Raw genomic sequence first — 22,372 nt, 5'->3', positions numbered from 1 at the left:
AATGTCCATCCCTATTTGCCCTTGAGAAGGTGGTGGTGAGCTGCCTTCTTGAACTGCTGCAGTCCATGTAGACACCCATAGTGCCATTGATGGAGTGGAATAAAAGTTCACCAGTCTAATCCCTGGGATGGCAGGATTGAGGAAACTAGGCCTGCATTCTCTCGAGTTTCGAAGAATGAGAGGTAATCTCATTGAAAGTTACAAAATTCTTACAAGGTTTCTCAGCTAGATGTAGATAGGACATTTCTCTTGGTTAGCGAGTCTAGGACCAGGGGAGACAGCCTCAAAGTAAGGGGAAGGCCATTTAAGACTGAGGTAAGAAGGAATTTCATCACTCTGAGGGTGTTGAATCTTTGGTATTCTCTGCCTCAGAGAGTTGTGGAAGCTCAGTCATTGAGCATGTTCATACAGAAATTGATAAATTTCTGGATACCAAAGACATCAAGGGATATGTGGATTGTGCGGGAAAGTGGCATTGAGGTAGATGATCAGCCATGATCTGTTTGTATGGTGGAGCAGGCTCGATGGGCCAAATAGCCTATTGTGGTCTTTTAAGGATGTGTGTGTGTTGACTCAGTGCATAATTACAGAGGAATTGTACCAGGTTTTGGTGAATCAAGGGTTCATTTAATACTCAGAAAATCAATGGCTCATTTCAAGACAAAAACCAATTCTTTGTGGAGAGAGAGGAGACTGACAGTGAGTATTGAAGTACCTCCACCTTCAAACAGCTCAGATTAAAAATAAATCGGCAATATAAAACATCACCAAGAAATATATACAATATATGAGAAAGTCGCGTGCTATATGCAACATACAACGTGTCTACTTTGGCTCAACTATAAAATAAGGGGTTTGGGTGTACCTTGCCCAAAGCAAACTATGCTTCACTATGAGATGAATGTAGTTTGCCTGGGGCCTGAACGACTTCATTAAGGGCTGAGGTAAAAGCAAAATACTGCGGATGCTGGAAATCTAGAACAAAAAATAAATAAAAATACCTGGAAAAAAACTCAGCAGGTCTGACAGCATCTGATGAAGGGTCATACGGACTCGAAATGTCAACTGTATTCCTCTCCGCAGATGCTGTCAGACCTGCTGAGTTTTTCTAGGTATTTTTATTTTTGATTTTGTTCATTAAGGGCTGGATGTAGCTTGCAATGGGACGGTGCATACCTCACGTGAGCACCAGATGGACTTCACCCAGTGTCAAGTGGCCCTCGACCTAGGCTGGGTATGCTCTTGCTTCTCTGTATGGTTTCAGCACTCTCTTGCAACCTCATTTTAAATGAGATATCAGATAACGATCTCCGACAGCCAAAGCCTTCCTGCCGTCTCTTTCCTCCCCTCGTCTCAGGGTCCCCACTCTTCACGGAGGTTTGTTTCCACAGGCTCCCCAGAATGTTCGCTGGTTAGTCCCCAAGCGAGTACGGGGGAAATTGGGTAATTGACTGAGTAGTGGGGGTGGGGGGTGGTGCGGGGAACGTGGTGGGGTTAGAGGTGGTGGGGATAGTGGAAATGATGGGAGCGGGATTAATCGCAGCAGAGTTTGATCCTGTCCCCCTCCAAAACATTGACGCATAGTCACCGGGCTGAGGTCAGGAACAGAACCCTGACTGATTCCACCACTACCTAACCCAAGGCATCCTGAGGCCAGTTGAAGTGCCCTGCATCAGCCTACCAGGCTGAGTTAGTTACCTCAGCACAGCTGACAGACCTTCCTGTTTCTGAATGGCCCATTTGGGCCCTCACCCCAAGACGGCATAGCAGTGGCGAACATGGAAAGAACAAATCTAGTTCAGCTACTGATTGGGTGTTAACTGATATAAATTTTCGAATGACTCCACACCCTGATAAAACATGCGTGTGTTACTGCACTCCTACGCAGCCGATGCACTAGATCCCAGCTGAATTTATGAATCTGGATTCGAGTTAGGCAATTAGAATAAAGGGGTGCACGTCGAGAGTCTGTGTGTGGAGCCCCAACTCGTGGCAGCAGGTCTGCCGAGTTCTTGTAGTCAACTGCGACCCCCCCCCACCCCAAGTAGGAGGGAGTAATCCCATTCAAAACACGCGGGTAATATACAGCCTCGCCAGAGAGACTCCCACAAGAGTCACTGTGCAGCAGGTAGTCACCGGAGGAGTTCTGGCAACATTCAAAGATTGTGAGCGACCCCTGTGGGCATGAGGTGCCGTGTGCCCGAGCCTAAGGGAAAATCAGTGACCTAGTGCGTAGCCAGAAAGTGGCTCCTGTCGATGTCCTGTCTGCCCTGAATCTTGATTCATGTCTTTGGTTTCGCAGTTGCATTTTCTAAAGCAGTTGGGCAATCAATGCAGCGAGATCATTCCTTCGCGTTCGCTTGGATTAGAGTTGCATTTGAATCATTTACAACGTTACACGTTCTCAGTTCAGCTTCCAGTCGCTATATTCTCTCTTGTCACTTCCACCTCCGTAACATCGTAGGCCTCCACTCCTGACGCGGCTCATCTGCTGCTGAAACGCTCATTCTCTGACTTTGTTACTTCCAGATTTGACTATTCCAATGCTCGCCCTGTCCAGCATCCAGCAACTCGAGCTCATCCAAAACACTGCTGCCCTAATCTAAACTGGGTTCAAGTGCTGTTCACTCACCTCTCCTGTACTTGCTGGCTTACACTGGTTCCTGGTATGGCAAAGCCTCAAGTCCAAAATTGCCATCCTTGTTTTAAGCCTTCCACGGCTCCATCTCTTACTCTATCTCTGTAACCTCTGCCGGCCCGACAACCCGCTGAGATTGCTGCACAGCTCCAATTCTGGCTCCATGTGATTTTTCATTGTTCCCCCACTGATAGCTGAGCCTTCAGCAGCTGAGGACATAAGCTCTAGAAAAGCCTTCCTAAACCTCTCCACCCCTTTCTCCTCCTGTAAAATGTACCTCCATGCCCATCCCCTTTGAACAATGTGCGGTCACCTGTCCCAGAGTCTCTTCATGTGGCTCACAGTCAGATTTTGTCTTGATCGTCACAACTGTGAAATGCCTTACTGGGACATTTTACTCACTCGAGGGCTTTATATAAATACAAATAGTGAAGAAAGTCTATGATTTGTTCTCAGTGCCAGTTGGCGTAAAGCTGCAGAAATGGACCCCAGGCAGGATATTGGAGGTCTCAGCAGGTCTGTCTGAGCTGTGCTCGGCATTGACTTCATACAGTCACCGCCGACCAGAAATGTTAGAACGTGATGAAGGCAAAGTGGGAACAATGCAGCTGGGGCAATGGGCTTGAGTTCTAAGTGAGTCATTGGCACTGGTTCATTCATCCTTCTGAGACAACAAACTACCATGGGTCTTACCCAGCTTGCGCTTCCGTCGAGTTTCCCCGGTTGAGGCTGCTGCCAGGGGGACGGGTTGGCATGATGACGAAAAGAAAAATCCCCGACAACACGAGGGCGATGGTGAATAGCAGCACGACCCCGATGGCGACGTAGTAACACCAGCTGGAGCGGATGGGCAGCCACTCCAGGTGCCTTGGCGCGGAGTCCGTACTGCGAGGTGCCGGCTGCCCCACGTCCAGGCTCATGCTGACACTGCTGAGGTGGACGGGCTTGAGGAAGGAACCAGGCTCCGGGCTCTTGGTGTAGAGCTTCCCCTTATCGCGGCTGAAACGGATTGAGGGGACGCTCTGCATGCTGGAGGGCAGCCTGGACAGGACAGCCTGGTTGTTGTCCAAGGCCGGCAGCCCCTTGCCGGACGGCAGCGGGGTGGGGTGCCGGCACATGGGGCATGTGACCGAGTTGATGTTCTCCGAGGACACGTTGATCCTGGCCAGGCACTCGAGGCAGAAGGTGTGCCCGCAGGCCAGCAGCTTTGGCAGCTTGAAGATGTTATCAAACGGACTGAAGCAGATGATGCATTCCAGATCGGAGCCGCCGGAACACATGGCGGGCGGGTCGGTGGCAGTGATGTCCGAGTCTTCGGCCATGGTTGGAGCATCTGTGTACAGAAAATGGGGCGGTGATCAGTCTAATGATAGAGTATGAACAAGAGGAGGCCATTCAGCCCTGTTGAGCCATTCTGTCGTTTAATTAGATCGTGGTTGACCTGTATCTTAATTTACTCTGCTTGACTTGTTTCCATAACCTTTAATAACCTTACCCAACAAAATTCTATCAGTCTCAATTTTAATTTGACAGCCCCAAACCACTCGCTCTACCCCAACCTCAACAGCTTTATAGAGGACAAAGTTCCAGATTTCCACTACCCTTTGTGCAAAGAAGTGCCTCCTGACATCAACCCTGAACGGCCTCGCTCTAATTTTAAGGTTATGCTTCAGTTCTGGCCTCCCCTGCCTTAAGAACCACATTTTGGGAAGGATGTTATGGTGTTCGAGAGGGTGCAGAAGACATTTACTAGAATGGTGCCATTTAAGAGAAGAGATTGGAGAAGCTAGGATGGCTCTCCACAGAGCAGAGAAGGTTAAGTGGAAATTTAATGGAGCAGTTCAAAATCATGAAGGGTTTTCATGGACTGGATAGAGAGAAACAATTTCCACCAATGACAGGGTCAGTAACTAGAGGACACAGATTTAAGGCAGCTGGAAATGGAGTCAAAGGGGAGATGAGGAGAGTTTGTTTTTTTACACATGATCTGGAAAACGCTGCCTGAAAGTCCAGTGGAAGCAGATTCAATAGTCGCTTTCAAAATAAAATTGGATAAATACTTGAAGGAGAGAAAATTGCTGGGCTAAGGGGGAAGGGCCAGGGGCAGTGTGACCAATTGGACAGTTCTTTCAAAAAGCTGGCACAGGCATGATGGGCTGAATGGTCTCCTTCTCATTATGGCTCATTTTACCCATGCTCTGCAGAGAGACCCAGTCAGTCCCATTCCCCCCGTTCTATTCCTGTAGCCCTGCAAATTTTTCTCCCTCAAGTGCCCATCCAATTTTCTTTTGAAATCATTGACCGTTTCCGTTTCCACCACCCTCAAAAGCAGCAAGTTCCAGGTCATGACCATTTGTTACGTTAAAAGGTTCTTCCTCACATTCTCCCACTGCATTTCTTGCCAAAAGCCATAAACCTATGTCCACTAGTCTGTCTACCATCAGCAAATGGAAACCTCTTTTCTTTGTCCAACTTACCTACAGCAACAGAAATGTATATTTATATAGCACCTTTAATGCAATGAAATATCTCAAGGCACTTCACAGGAGCATTGTAAAACAAAGAAAAACACCAAGCCACAAAAGGAGATATTAGGTCAGATGACCAGATGCTTGGCCAAAGAGGGAGGTTTTAAGAAGTGTTTTAAAGGTGGAAAGTGAGGTAGAGAGGCGGAGAGGTGTAGGGAGGGCACTTCAGGGGTTGGAGCCCAGGCAACTGAAGGCACGGCCACCAATGGTGGAGCAATTATAATTGGGAATGCACAAGAGGCCAGAATTAGAGGAGCATAGATATCTTGGAGGATTGTGAGGTCGGAGGAGATTGCAGAGATAAGGAAGGGCAAGGCCATGGAGAGATTTGAAAACAAGGATGAGAATTTCAAAATGAAGGTGTTGCCTGACTGAGCGCCAATATTAGGTCAGCAAGCACAGGGATGATAAGGGAATGAGACTTTCTGTGAATTAAGATACAGTAGGCAGTAGAGTTTTGGATGATTTCAAGTTTTCAGAGGGTAGAATGTGGGACACCAGCCAGGAGCGCATCGAAAGTCAAGTCTAGAGGTAACAAAGACATGAATGAGGGTTTCAGCAGCAGACAAGCTGAGATGGGGGTGAAGATGAACAATGTTATGGAGATGGAAATAGGCGGTCTTAGATATGGCACGAATATGAAGTCAGAAACTCATCTCTGGATCAAATGTGATTCCAAGATTGTGAACAGGCTGGCTTAGCGTCAGATGTTGTCAGGCAGAGGGATGGAGTCGGTAGTTATGGAGCAGAGTTCTATCTAAAACCATCATAATCTTGTACACTGAATCTCCTTTACTCCAGGGAGAACAAGTTCAGCTTCTCCAACCAAATCTAGCTAAAATTCCTCATCCTGAAACCATTATGGTGAATCTCCTCTGTGCCCTCTCAAGGACATTGACATATGTCCTAAAGTGTGGCCTAACATGAGCTTTATAAAGGATTAACATCCTTGCACTGAATAACTTTATTTATAAAGCCCAAGATCCCACATCTGTCACTTGTCACTGGTTCAAAATCCTGGAACACCCTTCCTAACAGCGCTGTGGATGTTCTTACAACACATGGGCTGCAACGGTTCAAGAAGGCAGCACACCACCACCATCTGAAGGACAATTAGGAATGAACAAAAAGTGCTGGCCTAGCCAGAGATGCCCACATCCCACGATCAAATAAAAAAATTGCTTTGCTCATTACTCAATATGTCCTGCCACCTTCAAAGACCTATGCACATGACTCTGCCCCCATCGCTCAGTGTATTCTTGAGAACTGTGCCATTAAATCTACATTACCTTTCTTATCAGGAAGATATGAAGAGTCATATGGACTCGAAACGTTAACTCTGTTTCCCTCTCTACAGATGCTGCCAGACCTGAGTTTTTCCAGCATTTTCTGTTTTTGTTTCAGATTTCCAGCATCTGCAGTATTTTGCTTTTATTTTGCCTTTATTATCCCTCCTGCAATATGCATCACCCTACACTTCTCTTTATTAAATTCCATCTACCATTTGTCTGTCCTTTCTGCCAGCCTATCCATGTTCTGTTTCACTGCCGATGGTTACCATCCTCACTGTCAGCCATACCTCTTAAATTTGGTATCATCGGCAATGATAGAAACTTCACTCTGTGTTCCAATATCCAAGATATTTATGTACATCAAATAAAGCAGCGCTCCCAGCACCGAACCTTGTGGAAAACCACTGTCTACTACCAACCTGAAAAACAATCATTTAACACGACTCACTCTTTTCTGCTCTTTAGTCATTTTTAAAATCCAAATTGACACTGACCCTCCTACCCCCTGAGCTGCAATTTTGTTAGCATTTGACAAAGTATCACATACCAAGGTAGGCTTTCTTAAAATCCATATGGATGACATCCATTGGTTTCCTTTCATCAACCTTCTCTGTCACTTCATCAAAAAAAGTCAATTAGAGTAGTCAAACACGATCTGCCTTTTACAAATCTGTATTGGCTCTCCTTAACAGACTCAAATCTCTCAAAGTGCCTGTTGATTTCCCTCACCCCCACCCCCCGATTATTGTTTCCAAAACCTTACCCACCACTGATGTTAAACTGACTGACCTGTTGTTACTGGGACTGTCCTGTACCCTTTCTTGAATAAAGGTGTCATATTTGCTACTCCCCAATCCTCTGGCACCTTGTTCATATTGAAGGAAGATTGAAAGATTATGGCTGATCCTTCTGTACTGCACCCTCACTTCCTGTAACAACCTGGGATACAACCATCCAGACCGCTCTAAGCAAAGTCAGCCATCCCGGTACATCCTTCCTACTAATTTTCATCGCATCCATTACCTCTACCACCTCCACCTCTACTCATATTTTGTCAGTGTCCTCTTCCTTAGTAAACACTGATATAGAGTACTCATTATTCTAGCCTTGTCCTGCGCCTCAAAGCATTTCTCACCTTCTCTGTCCTTAATAAGTCCCATGCTGCCATTTACTACTCACTATTTACACGCTGGGAGAAGGTTTTTGGATTCACTTTTATGTTTCTGGGCTGTAAGATTCCCTGATTCTTGGCATTACAGTGGATGGTCAATATGAAAAAGAAACGGTGAAGAACAGTGATTAAAAAAATAATAAAACTTGCTTGTGCATGCACATAAAGATTAAATTGAAGATATTCCAAGTTGTACCTAGACTTCACCTGACCAGAAAGCATGGAAATGTTTATGAGCTTCCCTGGGAAGATGGTGGAACTTACTGAGAAGCCACTGTTTGTGCAATCGACTGGTATGCCAGGCATTTGATAGTCAACCACACCATGTTGGCCCGAGGCATCAGGAGGCCTGCTTGGCAAAGGCGTTAAGAGTCAACCTCATTAGAGCCACGCTTGGAATGGAAGTGGCCAGATTTCGTTGTGGCAGCCCACAATTTTATGTCTTAAATTTATTCTTTCATGGGATGTGGGTGTCGTTGGCAAAGGCAGCATTTGCTGCCTGTCCCTAACTGCCCTTGAACTGAGCGGCTTGCTAGGCCATTTCGGAGGGCAGTTGAGAGTCAACCACATTGCTGTGGGTTGGGAGTCACATGTAGGCCAGACCGGGCAAAAAAAACCAGCAGATTTCCTTCCCTAAAGGACATCGATTTTAAAGGACAAGTCATTCAGTGCAAAATGTTAATCCTTTATAAAGCTCATATTAGGTAACACTTTAGGGGATATGTCATTGTCCTTGAGAGGGAAAAGAGGAGATTCACCAGAATGGTTTCAGGATGAGGAATTTTAGCTAGGTTAGTTTGGAGAAGCTGCGATTGTTCCCCTTGGAGTAAAGGTCAGATGGTTTTTTTTTAATGACAATCAGTGATAGCTTTGTGGTCACCATTACTGAGGCGAGCTTCACATTCCAGATTTTATTAATTGAATATAAATTCCACCAGCTACCATGGTGGGATTTGAACTCACATCCCCAGAGCACCTGGATTATTAGTCCTATGACATTACAACTACACCACAGCCTTTGCATAAATTACCTGAGCTCACAACTTCGTGTACTGTGCTGGGTGTTCAATTCACAACACCCTTGGGGGTGGGGGAGGGTGTTGTGGGGGACAGCAGGGGTGGGGGTTACTAAATAGAAGGTGCCATGTAAATGCGTTGTGGCGGTGGCGGTTGTTCCCAGTAAGCAATGCACTCTGGTACCCAGCTCCTGGTCACTCTTCCTGCTGGTATCAGGATTTTGCTCACTTCACCGTCACTGTCCCCACTGGTATCAAGGCCTGACTCTCCCCCCATCAGTATTGTTTCTACAGGTATCAGGTTCTGAATCCCCCCACTGTCACTGTCCCTGCTGGTGTCGGGCTCTGAATCTCCCCCCCGCCTCCCCCCACCATCATCGTTGTTTCTGCTGGTATAAAGGTCTGAATCCCCCCATCATCACTGTTCCCGCTGCTATCAGGGTTCGAACACCCCCCCCCCACTGTCACTGTCCCTGCTGGTATCGGGCTCTGAATTCCCCATCATTGCTGTCTCTGGTGGAATCGGGGTCTGAATCCGTCCAGTCTCTATCCCTGCTGGATTCAGGGTCTGTATCACTCCACAGCCACGTCTATGCTAGTATTGGGATTTCAGGCAACTGATGATGATGATGACTGTCCCTGTCGGTAGCAGGTTTTGAATTACACTGCACTAACAGTCAGTACAAACAATGGGCATTTTGAAACACAGGGCATCTGGTTTGTGAGCTGTGGGTAATTTACAGATTACAGCATCGCTGCCGTCCTTCCAGCTTCCTGTATGTCAGTGGGAAAGAAGCTCTGGGTTTTATGAAAGTTTTCAAGTGGTCCAGTGAACACATCAAAATGTCCAAACTACATGAAATAAAAGGAGGAGGAAGGGTTTCATTTCATGCCTTTTTTTTTTCCTGGCTACATGCTCCTACAGGCACTTCCCTGACCCACAACAATTGAGAGTTGATTCCATGATGTGTTTACTTACAGCAAACAGACTTTTGACCTGAAAGGGATAGGTCAATTAAACATACCTTAACAAAAGAATAATGAACAGTGAGTCACGTTGTGTAACAGTCCCTTATTTGTTGAATATGAGCAATGTCATGGCATTACATAACATGCTTTCAACTGCAAACTATAGGATCCTGTGTGCAATAAGAAATAAACTTGGGAAATGCTGCAAGCTGAAATGAAATTGGAAATGCGAGATGCATTCCAGGACATCACTGCAGGAGTTCCTCAGGTTTGCGTCCTCGGCCCAACCATCTTCAGCTGTTTCATCAATGACCTTCCCTCCATCAGAAAGTCAGAAGTGGGGATGTTCGCTGATGATTGCACAATGTTCAGCACCATTCACGAGTCCTCAGATACTAAAGCAGTCCATGTCCAAATGCAGCAAGACCTGAACAATATCCAGGCTTGGGCTGACAAGTGGTAAGTAACATTTGCGCCACACAAGTGCCAGGCAACAAGAGAGAATCCAACCATTGCCCCTTGACATTCAATGGCATTACCATCACTGAATCCCCCGCTATCAACATCCTGAGGTTTACCATTCACCAAGAACTGAACTGGATAAGCCATATAAATACTGTGGCTACAACAGCAGGTGAGAGACTAGGAATCCTGTGGTGAGTAACTCACCTCCTGACTCTCTAAAGCCTGTCCACCATCTACAAGGCACAGGTCAAGAGTGTGGTGGAATACTCTCCACTTGCCTGGATGAGGGCAGCTCCAACAACACTTAAGAAGCTCGACACCATCCAGGACAACATAATGCACTTGATTGGCACCCTGTCCACAAACATTCACTCCCTCCACCAATGATGCACAGTGGAAGCAGTGAGTATCGTCTACAAGATGCGCTGCAGGAAATCGCACCACCTTCGAAATACATGACCACTACCATCTAGAAGGACAAAGGCAGCAGATACATGGGAATGCCACCACCTGGAAGTTCCCCCTCCCAAGTCACTCACCATCCTAACTTGGAAATATATTGCCATTCCTTCACTGTTGCTGAGTCAAAATCATGGAACTCATTCCCTAACAGCACTGTGGGTGTACCTACTCCACATGTACTGTAGCGGCTCAAGAAGGCAGCTCACCACCACCTTATCAATGGCAATTAAGGATGGGCAATAAATGCTGGCCTAGCCAGCGATGCCCACATCCCATGAATGAATAAAAAAGTACAGGACATTCAGTGAGGTACACTGATGTAGCACAGGACTGTCAATGTGATACAGCACAGTGTAGTCATTGTGACACAGCTAAAACAGCACAGGACTGTCAGTGTGATACAGTACAGTGTAGTCATTGTGACACAGCTAATACAGCTCAGGACTGTCAGTGTGATACCGTACAGTGTAGTCAGTGTGATACAGCTAATACAGTACAGGACTGTCAGTGTGATACAGTACAGTTCAGTCAGTGTGACACAGCTAATACAGCACAGGACTGTCAGTGTGATACAGTACAGTGTAGTCAGTGTGACACAGCTAATACAGCACAGGACTGTCAGTGTGATACAGTACAGTGTAGTCAGTGTGACACAGCTAATAGAGCACAGGACTGTCAGTGTGATACAGCACAGGACTATCGTTGTGATACAGCACAGGACTATCGTTGCGATACAGTGATACAGCATACTACTGTCAGTGTGACACAGCTGATACAGCACATTACTGCCAGTATGATATATCAGAGGACTATCAGAGTGATACACTACAGTCAGTGTGATATACTGGTGCAGTACAGCACTGTCTGTATGACACAGTTGAAATGGTACAGTACTCAAGTAATACAGTGTGATGAATGCAACTCCAACAACACTAAAGAAGCTCGACTTCATCCAGGACAAAGCAGCCCACTTGATTGGCGCCCCATTCACCACCTTCAACATTCACTCCCTCCACCACCGACGCACAGTGGCAGCAGTGAAGATGCACTGCAGCAACTAACTAAGGCTCCTTTGACAGCACCTACCAAATCTGCGACCCCTACAACCTAGAAGGACAAGGGCATCAGAAGCATGGGAATACCACCAACTGCAAGTCACACACCATTGCCATTCCTTCACTGTCACTGGGTCAAAATCCAGGAACTCCCTCCTAACAGCATTGTAGGTGTTTCAACACCAAATGTACTGCAGAGGATCAAGAATGCAGCTCACCACCACCTTCTCAAGGGCAATTAGGGATGGGCAATAAGATGCTGGCCCAGCCAGCGATGCCCACATCTTGTGAAAGACTAAAAAAAGTACAGTTGGTATGGTACAGTACGGTCAGTGTGATACAGCTCGCAGAGGACTATACTGTCAGTGTAATTCAGCTGATACAGGACAGGACTGTATGTCTGACACAATGAATACAGTACAGTGCTGTCACTGTGAAACAGCTAGCAGAGGACAGTACTGTCAAAAGAACACAAGAAATAAGAGCAGAGGTAGGCCATATGACTCTCGAGCCTGCTCCGCCATTTCATAAGATCATGGCTCTTCTGATTGTGGCCTCAACTCCACTTTCTTGTTGCCTCCCAATAACCATAGGCTCCCTTGTCAATCAAAAATCTGCCTAACTCAACCTTGAATATATTCAATGACCCAGCTTGCACTGTTCTCTGTGCAGGAGAATTCCACACATTAACGACCCTCAGAGAAATTTCTCCTCATCACAGTCTTAGATGAGAGGCCCCTGATTTTTACATTGTGTCCCCCTAGTACTCTCCCACAAGCGGAAACATCCCCTCAGGATATTACATGTTTCAGTAAGATCATCTCTCATTTTTCTAAATTCCAATGAGTATAGGCTCAATCTGCTCAACCTTTCCTCATAAGACAACCCCCTTCATTCCAAAAATAAACCTAGTGGCTCTTCTCTGAACTGTTTCCAATGCAAGCATATCCCTCCTTAAGTAAAGAGACCAAAACTGTAAACAGTACTCTAGGTGTGGTCTCACCAATGCCCTGTGGAGCAATACTTCCCTACTTTTATGTTCCATTCCTCTTGAAGTAAATGCCAACATTCCATTTGCCTTCCTATCACTTGCTGTACCGGCATAGTTTGCGATTCATGTACCATGACACCCAGATCCCTCTGTACCATGGAGTTCTCCAGTTTCTTCATTTCAGGAATGTGTTGCTTTTTTATTCTTCCTGCCAAAGTGGACAAATTCACATTTTCCCACGTTATACCTCCATCTGCCAAATTTTTTGCCCACTCACTTAACCTTTCTAAATCCCTTTGTGATTCTTTATGTCCCCTTGACAACTTACTCTCCTACCTATCTTTGTGTCATCAGCAAATTTAGTGAGCATACATACATTTGGTCCCTTCTTCCAAGTCATTGGGTAGATTGTAAATAGTTGAGACCCTGACACTGATCCCTGCGGCAGTCCACTATTTACAGCTCACAACTCGAAAATGACCCATTTATCCCTACTCTCTGCTTCCTGTTAGCTACTCCTTCAGCTTATTTTATGTAGTAACATTTGATGTGGCACTTTATCAAATGCCCTTTGGGAATCCAAGTACACTACATCTACGACTCCCCTTTATCCACTTGCTTGTTACTTCCTCAAAAAGCTGTAATAAATTATTCAAACATGATTTCCCTTTCACAAAACCATGTTAAGGCTGCCTGATTGTATGATGATTTTCGAAATGTCCTGCTATTACCTCTTTAATAATGGATCCTAGCATTTTTCCTATGGCAGATATTAGGATAACTGGCCTATAGTTGTCTATCTTCTGTCTCCCTCCCCTCTTGAACAGAGGTGTTACTTTTGTGATTTTTCGAATCCGCTGGGATCTTTCCAGAATCTCGGGAATTTTGGAAGATCACAACCGATGCATCTATTATCTCTACAGCCATTTCTTTTAAGACCCTCGGATGCAGGTCATCAGGGTCCGGGGACTTGTCAGCCTTTAGTTCTGATAGTTTTCCTAGTAACTTTTCCCTAGTGATTGTGACTGTTTTAAGTTTCTCCTTCCTTTTTACCTCTTGATTTTCAAGTGTCCTGAAGATATTTTTGTGTCTTTTACAGTGAAGATAAACACAAAATACTTTGCTGTTTCCTTGTTTCCCTTTACTAATTCCCCAGTCTCACCCTCTAAGGGACAAACACTCACCTTAGTTGCTCTTTCTTTTTAAATATTCGTAGAAACTTATTGGTTTTTATATTCCTAGCTAACTTTCTCTCATTCTATAATTTCTCCCTTAGTTTTTTTATTCATTCTTTGCTGGTTTCTAAAATCTGTCCTATCTTCTGACCTCTCACTAACAATTTACAGAATTGCATGCTTTTTCTTTCAATCTGATACTATCCTTAACTCCTTTAGTTAGCCACGGATGGTGCCTCCTTCTCATTCTTTCTAAATGGAATATATCTTTCCTGAGAGTTATGATGCATCTCATTAAATGCCTGCCACTGCTTCTCTATTATCCTACCTTTTATCTTATTTTCCTAATTCACTTTAGCCAACTCTGTCCTTATACCCTTGTAATTGCCCTTATTTACTTTAAGACACTGGACTTAGACCCACAGTTCTCACCCTCAAACTGAATGTGAAATTCTATTATGTTGTGATCATTGTCGCCTAGAAGGTCCTTTACTATGAGATCATTAATTAATCCTGTTTCATTGCACATTACCAGGTCTAAAATAGCCTGCTCCCTGACTGGCACTAGGGCATACTGCTCTAAGGAATTGTCCCGAGTGCACTCTATGAACCATTCTTCCAGGCTACCTTTGCCAATCTAATTCACCCAATCTATATGTCAGTCTAACACAACTGATATAGGACAGCACTATCAGTGTGATACAGCTGGTAGAGGACAATACTACTGTCACTGTGATACTGCTGATACAGTATTATACTGTCAGTGTGGTATAGCTGATATAATACAGTACTATATGCCTGACGCAGATGATACAGTACAATAATGTCAGTGTGACACAGCTGATAGAGTACAGTACTCTCTGGTGTAATACACCTGATACAGTAGTGTGGAAAGTATGGAACAGCTGATATGGTACAGTACTGTCAGTGTGATACAGCTGATACAATAAAGTACAGCCAGTGACACAGCTGATACAGTAGTCAGTATGCTGCAGCTGATACAGTGCAGCACCATCAGTATGATATAGCTGATACAGTACTGCATGTCAGTGTGACATTGCAGATTCAGTACAGTACTGTCAATGTATTGTGGCTAATATAGTTCAGCACTGTTAGTCTGATATGGCTGATAAAGTACAGTCAGTGTTACACAGCTCATACAATACCGTCATTGTGATCAAGCTGATACAGTACAATACTGTGTAATTAGATATAGTATTGCACTGTCAGTGTGACACAGCTGGTACAGTACATTCAGCGCAATATAGCTGATACAGTACAATACTGTCAATGTGATACAGCTGATACAGTACAGTACTGCTGATAGCTGACAGTACTGTCAATTCATATACACTTGCACATGATGTGCTTACAAACTTTCAACACTATGCACACACGCATACCCACATTCTTGTATGCATATCAAACAGCTGTATACACTTTTGTAGATAAACTCAGACATGCATACACATGCACATGCACATTTTCAAGCGCACATGCATCCACCAGGTGGTTTGCGGATCATGAGATTTTCAATCCCATAGGATTTTATTCCCCATCCATTTTCTACCCTCTTCCCTTGAAGGTTGTTGACCCTGGCTGCAGTTCCACCTTTAAGTACTCCACCCATATTGAAACGGAAAACTAGAATCACAGTGCAAAAGGAGGCCACTTGGCACATCAGCTCTCTGTAAGAGCAGCACAGCTAGTCCCAATCTCCGGTTCTTCCCTCCTAACCCTGTAAATTATTTGTCTTTAAGTACTCATCCAATTCCCTGTTGAAAGCAATGATTGAATCTCCCTCTACCTCAATCTCAGACTGTGCCATTCAGATTCTACCCATCCACTGCACCATTAAACTTTTCTTCATGTCAACGTTGGTTCTTTTGATGATCACCTTATATTGCTGTCGTTTGGTCTCAAACTTTCTGCCAAATTAGAACAGTTTCTCTCTGTCAACTCAGTCTAGATCCCTCAAGATTCTGGACACCTCTAATAAATCTCTCCTGAGGTTTCCCCAGGTAGAACAGCCTCTGTGTCTCCCATCTACCTTTCCAATATCTTTACATCTTTCCTTAGGTGCAGTGCACAAAATTGTGCACTATACTCCAGTTGAGGCTGAATCTGAACTTTGTAAACATTTTTCACAACTCTTTTGTTTTCATACTCTATCCTTCTATTTATAAAACTTAGGACCTTTTTAACCACTTTCTCAACCTGTGCTGCCACCTTCAACAATTAATGCACATTTACCCCCCCCCGCAGCCCCCCCCCCCCCCCCCCCAGATTCTCTGCTTCTCTCTTTAACGTTCCCCTGAGCATTACCCTGGGTCTCTGGAATACCAATCCAGTGATAATACCACTATGCCACTGGTCTTTCTACCAAACTGTAACACTTCACACTTCTTTGTATTAAATTTTATCTGCCACACGTCTACCATTTAGAATTGTGCCCATTTAAAAAAAAATCAATCACAGGATGTGGGCATCACTGGCTAGGCCAGCATTTATTGCCCATGCCTAATTGTCCTTGTTCAGAGCACATTTTAAGAGTCAACCACATTACTGTGGGTCTGGAGTCACATGTCGGCCAGACCAGGTAAGGACAGCAGATTTCCTTCCCTAAAGCATATTAGCGAACAAGATGGGCTTTTATGACAATTGTTTCATGGTCATCATTAGACTTAATTCCAGATGGTGGGATTTGAACCCAGGTCCCCAGAGCATTACACTGGGTCTCTAGATTACCAGGCCGGTGATAATAACACTATGCCCCTGCTCTTTCTACCAAATTGTATCACTGCACACTTCTATGTATTAAATTTTATCTGCCACATGTCTACCCATTCCACCAGCCCATTCTATGTCCTCTTGAAGTCTAGTCTTCTTTACATTTCACAATACAAGTTTTCAAGTTTTGTGCCATCTGCAAATTTTGAAATTGTGCTCTGCTAGGGTTGCCAACCCTCCAGGATTTGCCTGGAGTTTCCAGGAATTGAAGATCAATCTCCAGGACAATGCTATGTGCAACCCTGGAGAAAAATCATCGAGACTTTAAAAAAGATTGTGTTTTTTTTTTGCCATTTTATTTGAACATTTCTCTTTACCAGATATAAAACATTGAAAATGGGGGAAGAAAAGGCTGTTTGGCTGACAGTTAAGCATCACCCAACTGGGTAATGAGTCTTTCTGCTTTCCAATTGGTGTAGGAAGGCAGTATACGTCACAGGGATGGATGTGTTGGTCAACTATTGGCTGGACTATGGCGGTGGTGGGGGTTGGGGGCGGGGGGGCAAGTCATGTGATGAAACCTCCAGGAATACATTTTATCACAGCTGACAATCCTACACCCGGCACAGCCAAGCTTATGTCATTGATACACATCAAGAAAAGCAGTGGCTTTAGCACCAACCCTTGGGGAATCCCTTCCTCTAGATGGAAAAAACAACCATTCACTTTGACTTTTATTCCAAGGACTTCAACCTTGCTGGCAAGTCTATTATGTGGTGCTTTATCAAACACCTTTTGGAGTCTATATCCATCACATCAACTATATTACCCTCATCAACCACCTCTTTTAACTCATCAATACCCTCAATAAAGTTAGTTCAACACAATTTGCCTTTGACAAATTCATGCTGGCATTTCTGAATTATCCTGCATATGTCTAAGTGACTATTAATTTTGTCCTTACATTGACTGTCAGCTTGCTTTTCAACTGTAGCATCCATCACGTCCGGTTCTGCCCTCACTCAATACACTTTCCAGCAAAGGTCACTGGATACTGATCAGGGCCCTGGCTAATTTTTTACCTTTCCTCTCCCAGAGGCACGGAGGGTGATTGCAGGGTTACCAACCCTCCAGGATTTGAGGATGAATCTTCTGCCAGCAAGCCAGGAACAAGCCAAAGCCAGTGGAAATTAAACAAAAATGTATTTGTAGTTTCTTTGACCACTTTGTTTATTATTTAAAAGATATTGGAGATGGCAGGGTGAGGGTGGAGGCTGGGGGGTGTGGGGGGGGGGTGTGGGGGTGGGGTTGGGGTGGGGAAGGGTGTCGGGGAGGTGGGTAATGTGCTGTTTGACCATCTAGGTAAGTTATAGGGAGGGAGGTGATACAATGAAACCTCCAAGAATACAGCCAACAAGAGTTGGCAACCCAAATTGCAGTGCTCGCAGATTTACCAACTGGGCCACTAGAAGGAGCCCTTCACAGATTATTCTGCAACTTCTTTTAAAAACGCATGTATGGGTCTTTGTTAAGGAAACCACCAGCACAGACTGGGAGTAAATGGAACAGAGGGAGCGGAGGTTAGGAATGGGGGGTGGAAAGTGGGTGGTCTGAGGCCTGGACACTGGCAGGAAGGGAGGCCTGCTGGGGGCTGAGTGAAAGCAGCTGATGCCAGGAGCTTGGTGAACCCCAAACTACGAGTAAGCAACACAGTTGTCCATGTGGCAGATGCCTGAGTATGTCTTAGATAGAAGGAAAATGAAAGAATAAAAGAAGACAGGGCAGAAAGAGGCCATTCAGCCCATTGTGCCATGCTGGCTCTTTGAAAGACCGCTCCAATTCATCCTACTCTCCCAGCTCTTGTCCCATTGCCCTGCAATGCCCCTCCTTCCGAATTCCCTTTTGAAATTCCTATTGAATCTGCTTCTGCCAATCTTTTAGGCAGAAGATCAGAGTAGATGGCCACAGAGTATTTTCTCCCTCATGTGTGGCCTCTGGTTCTTTCACCAATGGCCTTAAATCCGTGTCCTCTGGTTGCTGACCCACCCACAGTTTCTCCACATTCACTGTGTTAAGACGTGGGGCAGAATTTTTAGGTGGGTGGGTAGGTAGCGATCGGCAGCCCTGGGGATCGGCGCCTGACTGGGATTTCACGCTGGATGGCCAATTAACGTCCAGCCAGCGTGAAGTGCGCACTGAGGAGCTCAGCGCTGCCGGGGTGGGAGCAGGGAGAGAGTGGGTGCTGATGTCAGCATGGGCACGGGCTGACAGCAAGCTCTCCAACGGCAGACAGTTGCCTCAAGGAGATGAAGACCTGAAAAGCATGAAATAAAGTTTCTAATATCAGGGGAAAAAAAAGTGCAAGCATTACAATCAGTCACCTGAACATACACACATGATAAAAATGCTGTCCGTAGATTTTTATTTTTTTTTCATTTAGTGACGGAAACATCATCCCAACCTTGGATGAGGTTTCTTGAAAAATGCAAAGTCCGCCTGGCTGATTCACCTGTCCGCCAACCACAAGGTTGGACGGGCCACGAGAAATCGGAGATGATCGCACCTTTAGTTATGCTGCTCAGCCTCTTAATTGTCAGGGGGCGCGCTTCCAACTTTTGCGGGTGCCCACCAAGTGAAATGTCGCACGAGCTCGGGATGACATTGGCATGCTTGCCCGATATCATCTCACGCAATTTCACTTCCTATCGGGTCGGGCACATGCCCAGCTAAAAATTCTGCCCATGATTTTGAACGCCTCTATCACATCTCCTCTTAACCTTCTCTAGCCTAAAGGAGAACTACAAGACAGGGTGAATCAATTAGTTATACACCTCCTGCTGGAAGTGTAGAAATTCCTGGGATTTTTCCATTCCAAATCACTTTCCCAAAATAACCTGGATTTCCTTCATTGCAACATGGTAACGACAATACTTAATCGACTGCAAAGCATTGGAATATCCTCAGGTCCTGTAGGCCACTACCAACATGCAAATCTTTTTCTTCCTCTAGCACCAGCCTTCAGAGAAGTGAATCAGGAGCAAAAGGTCACTCTCCCTAAAAGGAAGAAACAGAAAGACTTGCAAAATGACCGGCACTGGTATAACCTTAAAATGGAACTTCAGCCCAGACCAGTACCAGTTATTTCCCAAGTTTTGCTGGTTTCTATTTTGGGGAAAGACTCAAAGGCCACAGCCTAAGGCCGACCTACCACAGTATACCGAGGTGATGAGAACCTGCATAAAACCCTTCAGGATGTATGTTTAACATGAAATGTATATTGTAAATATAATGTATAATCGTGAGTGTAGTGAGTTGTATTGTATTTTTAAATTCATTCATGGGATGTCACTGGCCAGGTCAGCATTTATAACCCATCCCTAGTTCAGGGGACATTCAGTCATTTAAGAGTCAACCACATTGCTGTGGGTCTGGAGTCACATGTAGGCCAGACCAGGTAAGGACGGCAGATTTCTTTCCCTAAAAGACATTAGTGAACCAGATGGGTTTTTACAACAACCAACAATGGTTTCATGGTTATCATTAGACGTTTAATTCCAGATTCTTCTTGAATTCAAATTCCACCATCTGCCCTTTGGGATTCAGGGTCTCTAGATTACTAGTCCAGCAACAATACCACTATGCCTCCCCGGTATTGTACTTTATGTTTTATTTTATCCTTTCATGTGATGTGGGGGTCGCTGGCTCGGACAGCATTTATTGCCCAATTGTCCTTGAGAAGGTGTTGGTGAGCTGCCTTCTTGAATTGCCATGTGGTGTAGGTACACCCGCAGCGCTGTTAGGGTATGGGCACATTTGAACTGTTATGTATTTTGTTTTACAAATTTGATTAAAACTTTTTTTTGGAAAAAATAAACCGTTCTCCTTCACATTAAGGAGTGGGGGTGGTATTAATCCCAGAGACCCCTTCCTCACCTTCCACAATGTCCTTACACGTTACACAGAGCCAAATGAAACATTTGGATTAAAAACAGAGAACTTTTAGGGGCTTACTCTCTCTATCATGGTCTCTGCTTTACTTCCTTTCAGTCCGCTTCCTGCGCGCATTTCCTCCTTTATTTTAACTGTCACGCCAAATTTATATTTGTGAAGGACTCGGTGACATTTCCAAGTGCTGGCTGCAACAATATTTGAATATTATTCTTTGCAAGCCCGCCGTTTAACCCCTTATATTCCGACTGTTTCGATCTTTCTGATTGTCCTCCAGTTCTTAGCCCAATTGGAAACTCTTCTTTATATTTCTCTGATGCTGTGATTGCACATTCCGCCCAGATGGTCCGCTTACCTATGTAGATCTCTGAGCTTTCGGCTGCGGGATTATTTTTCATCTCCTCCTCTGTCGTTGCTTCGCGTTTCCTTGACTACCTGTTCCTGCGAGACGGCGGGACACATTCGAATTTCGTCCGTCAGTTATCGGTATTCCGGATGCTGCTGCTGTCTCTCAATAGCCAACGTTGGGGCTGTTGCTGCCTCTCTCTCTCTCTCCCTCAGTAACCCGGTGTGGGAGTTCTGTCCTGCTCCCTCTCTCTCTCAGTGTTGGAGCTCTGTCCTGCTCCCTCTCTCTCTCAGTAACCCGGTGTTGGATCTCTGTCCTGCTCCCTCTCTCTCTCAGTAACCCGGTGTGGGAGCTCTGTCCTGCTCTCTCTCTCTCTCAGTAACCCAGTGTGGGAGCTCTGTCCTGCTCTCTCTCTCTCTCAGTAACCCAGTGTGGGAGCTCTGTCCTGCTCTCTCTCTCTCTCTCAGTAACCCGGTGTTGGAGCTCTGTCCTGCTCCCTCTCTCTCTCAGTAACCCGCTGTTGGAGCTCTGTCCTGCTCCCTCTCTCTCTCTCTCTCAGTAACCCGGTGTTGGAGCTCTGTCCTGCTCTCTCTCTCTCTCTCTCAGTAACCCGGTGTGGGATCTCCGTCCTGCTCCCTCTCTCTCTCAGTAACCCGGTGTGGGAGCTCTGTCCTGCTCTCTCTCAGTAAGCAGGCACAGACGATATTTAAGATTTGGCTTGTTGTTTCTCAGTGCCCGGATAGCTGCTCTGCCCTGTTTTCTATCATGAGCAATTATCCAGGATATGTTTACATTGCGTCCTGTATCGGTCTGGTAGCTGATCCAATGACTTGCCTCGGAGCCGTTTAAACTGAAGGCATGTGGCCTGCCTCCTCACACCCAGAATGCTGTGAGCTGGTCCAGCCTGTTCCACCTGTTGGCTCAGAATGCACCTGGCCAGGTGCCATGAACCTGCAAGCCCAGCTCAGCTTTTATCGGAGGGGGTTGCGCAGGTGCGGCCGCTGTGGGGAGGGGAAGAGGGGTTTTAGTGAAGAGAGACACGCCTGATAGTATTGGACAGGGGCATAGCAGAGAGACAAAGTTGCTGCCCTCGCTTCTTAGCACATAGGATCTTGAGCAGGGAAGTTACGCCAGAACTGTATAAAAACCAGTTAGGCAACACAAGAAATGATTTGCATTTTTATAGCTCTTTTCACAACCAAACGTCTCAAAGTGTTTTACAATGGAATACTTTTTGCACTGTGGTCACTGTTGCAATGTAGGGAAGGCGGCAGCCAATTTGAGCACAGCAAGCTCCCACAAGCAACAATGTAATAACGACCAGGCGATCTGCTTTTTTTTCTAATGTTGAGGGATAAATATTGGCCAGGATGTCTCCCCTGCTTTTCTTCAAAAGCAGACCATGGGATCGATCCAGCGGAGAGGGCAGGTGGGCCCTCAGTTTAAGGTCTCATCTGAAAGGTGGCACCTCGGACAGTGCAGCACTCCCTCAGCACCGCACTGGAGCGTCAGCCTTGATTTTTGTGCACAAGCCCTGGAGAAAGAGAGTGGAGCCTGGAAATTTGTGACTCAGGGACAAGAGTGCT

General features: G+C 45.4%; 1 protein-coding gene across 2 annotated transcripts; it reads right to left on the bottom strand.

Moving 5' to 3' along the window:
• Positions 1–605: 605 nt before the first annotated feature.
• Positions 606–20,987, bottom strand: LOC144695751 (RING finger protein 225-like). 2 transcript variants are annotated; one of them, XM_078566722.1, is made up of 2 exons: positions 20,796–20,987; positions 606–3,971 (listed from the first exon to the last, which is right to left on the bottom strand). In XM_078566722.1, the coding sequence occupies exons 1-2, from the start codon at positions 20,836–20,838 to the stop codon at positions 3,328–3,330; spliced, it is 687 nt and encodes a 228-aa protein (XP_078422848.1). In that variant the 5' UTR covers positions 20,839–20,987; the 3' UTR covers positions 606–3,327. The 2 variants fall into 2 exon arrangements, with proteins under 2 accessions (XP_078422848.1, XP_078422849.1); XM_078566723.1 differs by lacking the exon at positions 20,796–20,987 and adding an exon at positions 18,539–18,649.
• Between the last annotated feature and the right edge of the window lie 1,385 nt (positions 20,988–22,372).

This window comes from Cetorhinus maximus, chromosome 21 (genome assembly GCF_964194155.1).
Source record: "Cetorhinus maximus chromosome 21, sCetMax3.hap1.1, whole genome shotgun sequence".
Classification (NCBI taxonomy): Eukaryota; Metazoa; Chordata; class Chondrichthyes; order Lamniformes; family Cetorhinidae; genus Cetorhinus; species Cetorhinus maximus.
Note: the sequence above shows the minus strand (reverse complement) of the source record. Positions and strands in the feature narration are given on the sequence as shown.

Excerpts from the sequence above, each read along its gene's own strand:
- LOC144695751 (XM_078566722.1), bottom strand. The coding sequence starts at position 20,838 with ATGAAAAATAATCCCGCAGCCGAAAGCTCAGAGATCTACATAG. Across the intron at positions 3,972-20,795 it reads AAGCTCAGAGATCTACATAG|ATGCTCCAACCATGGCCGAA; the intron begins GTAAGCGGACCA and ends TTCTGTACACAG.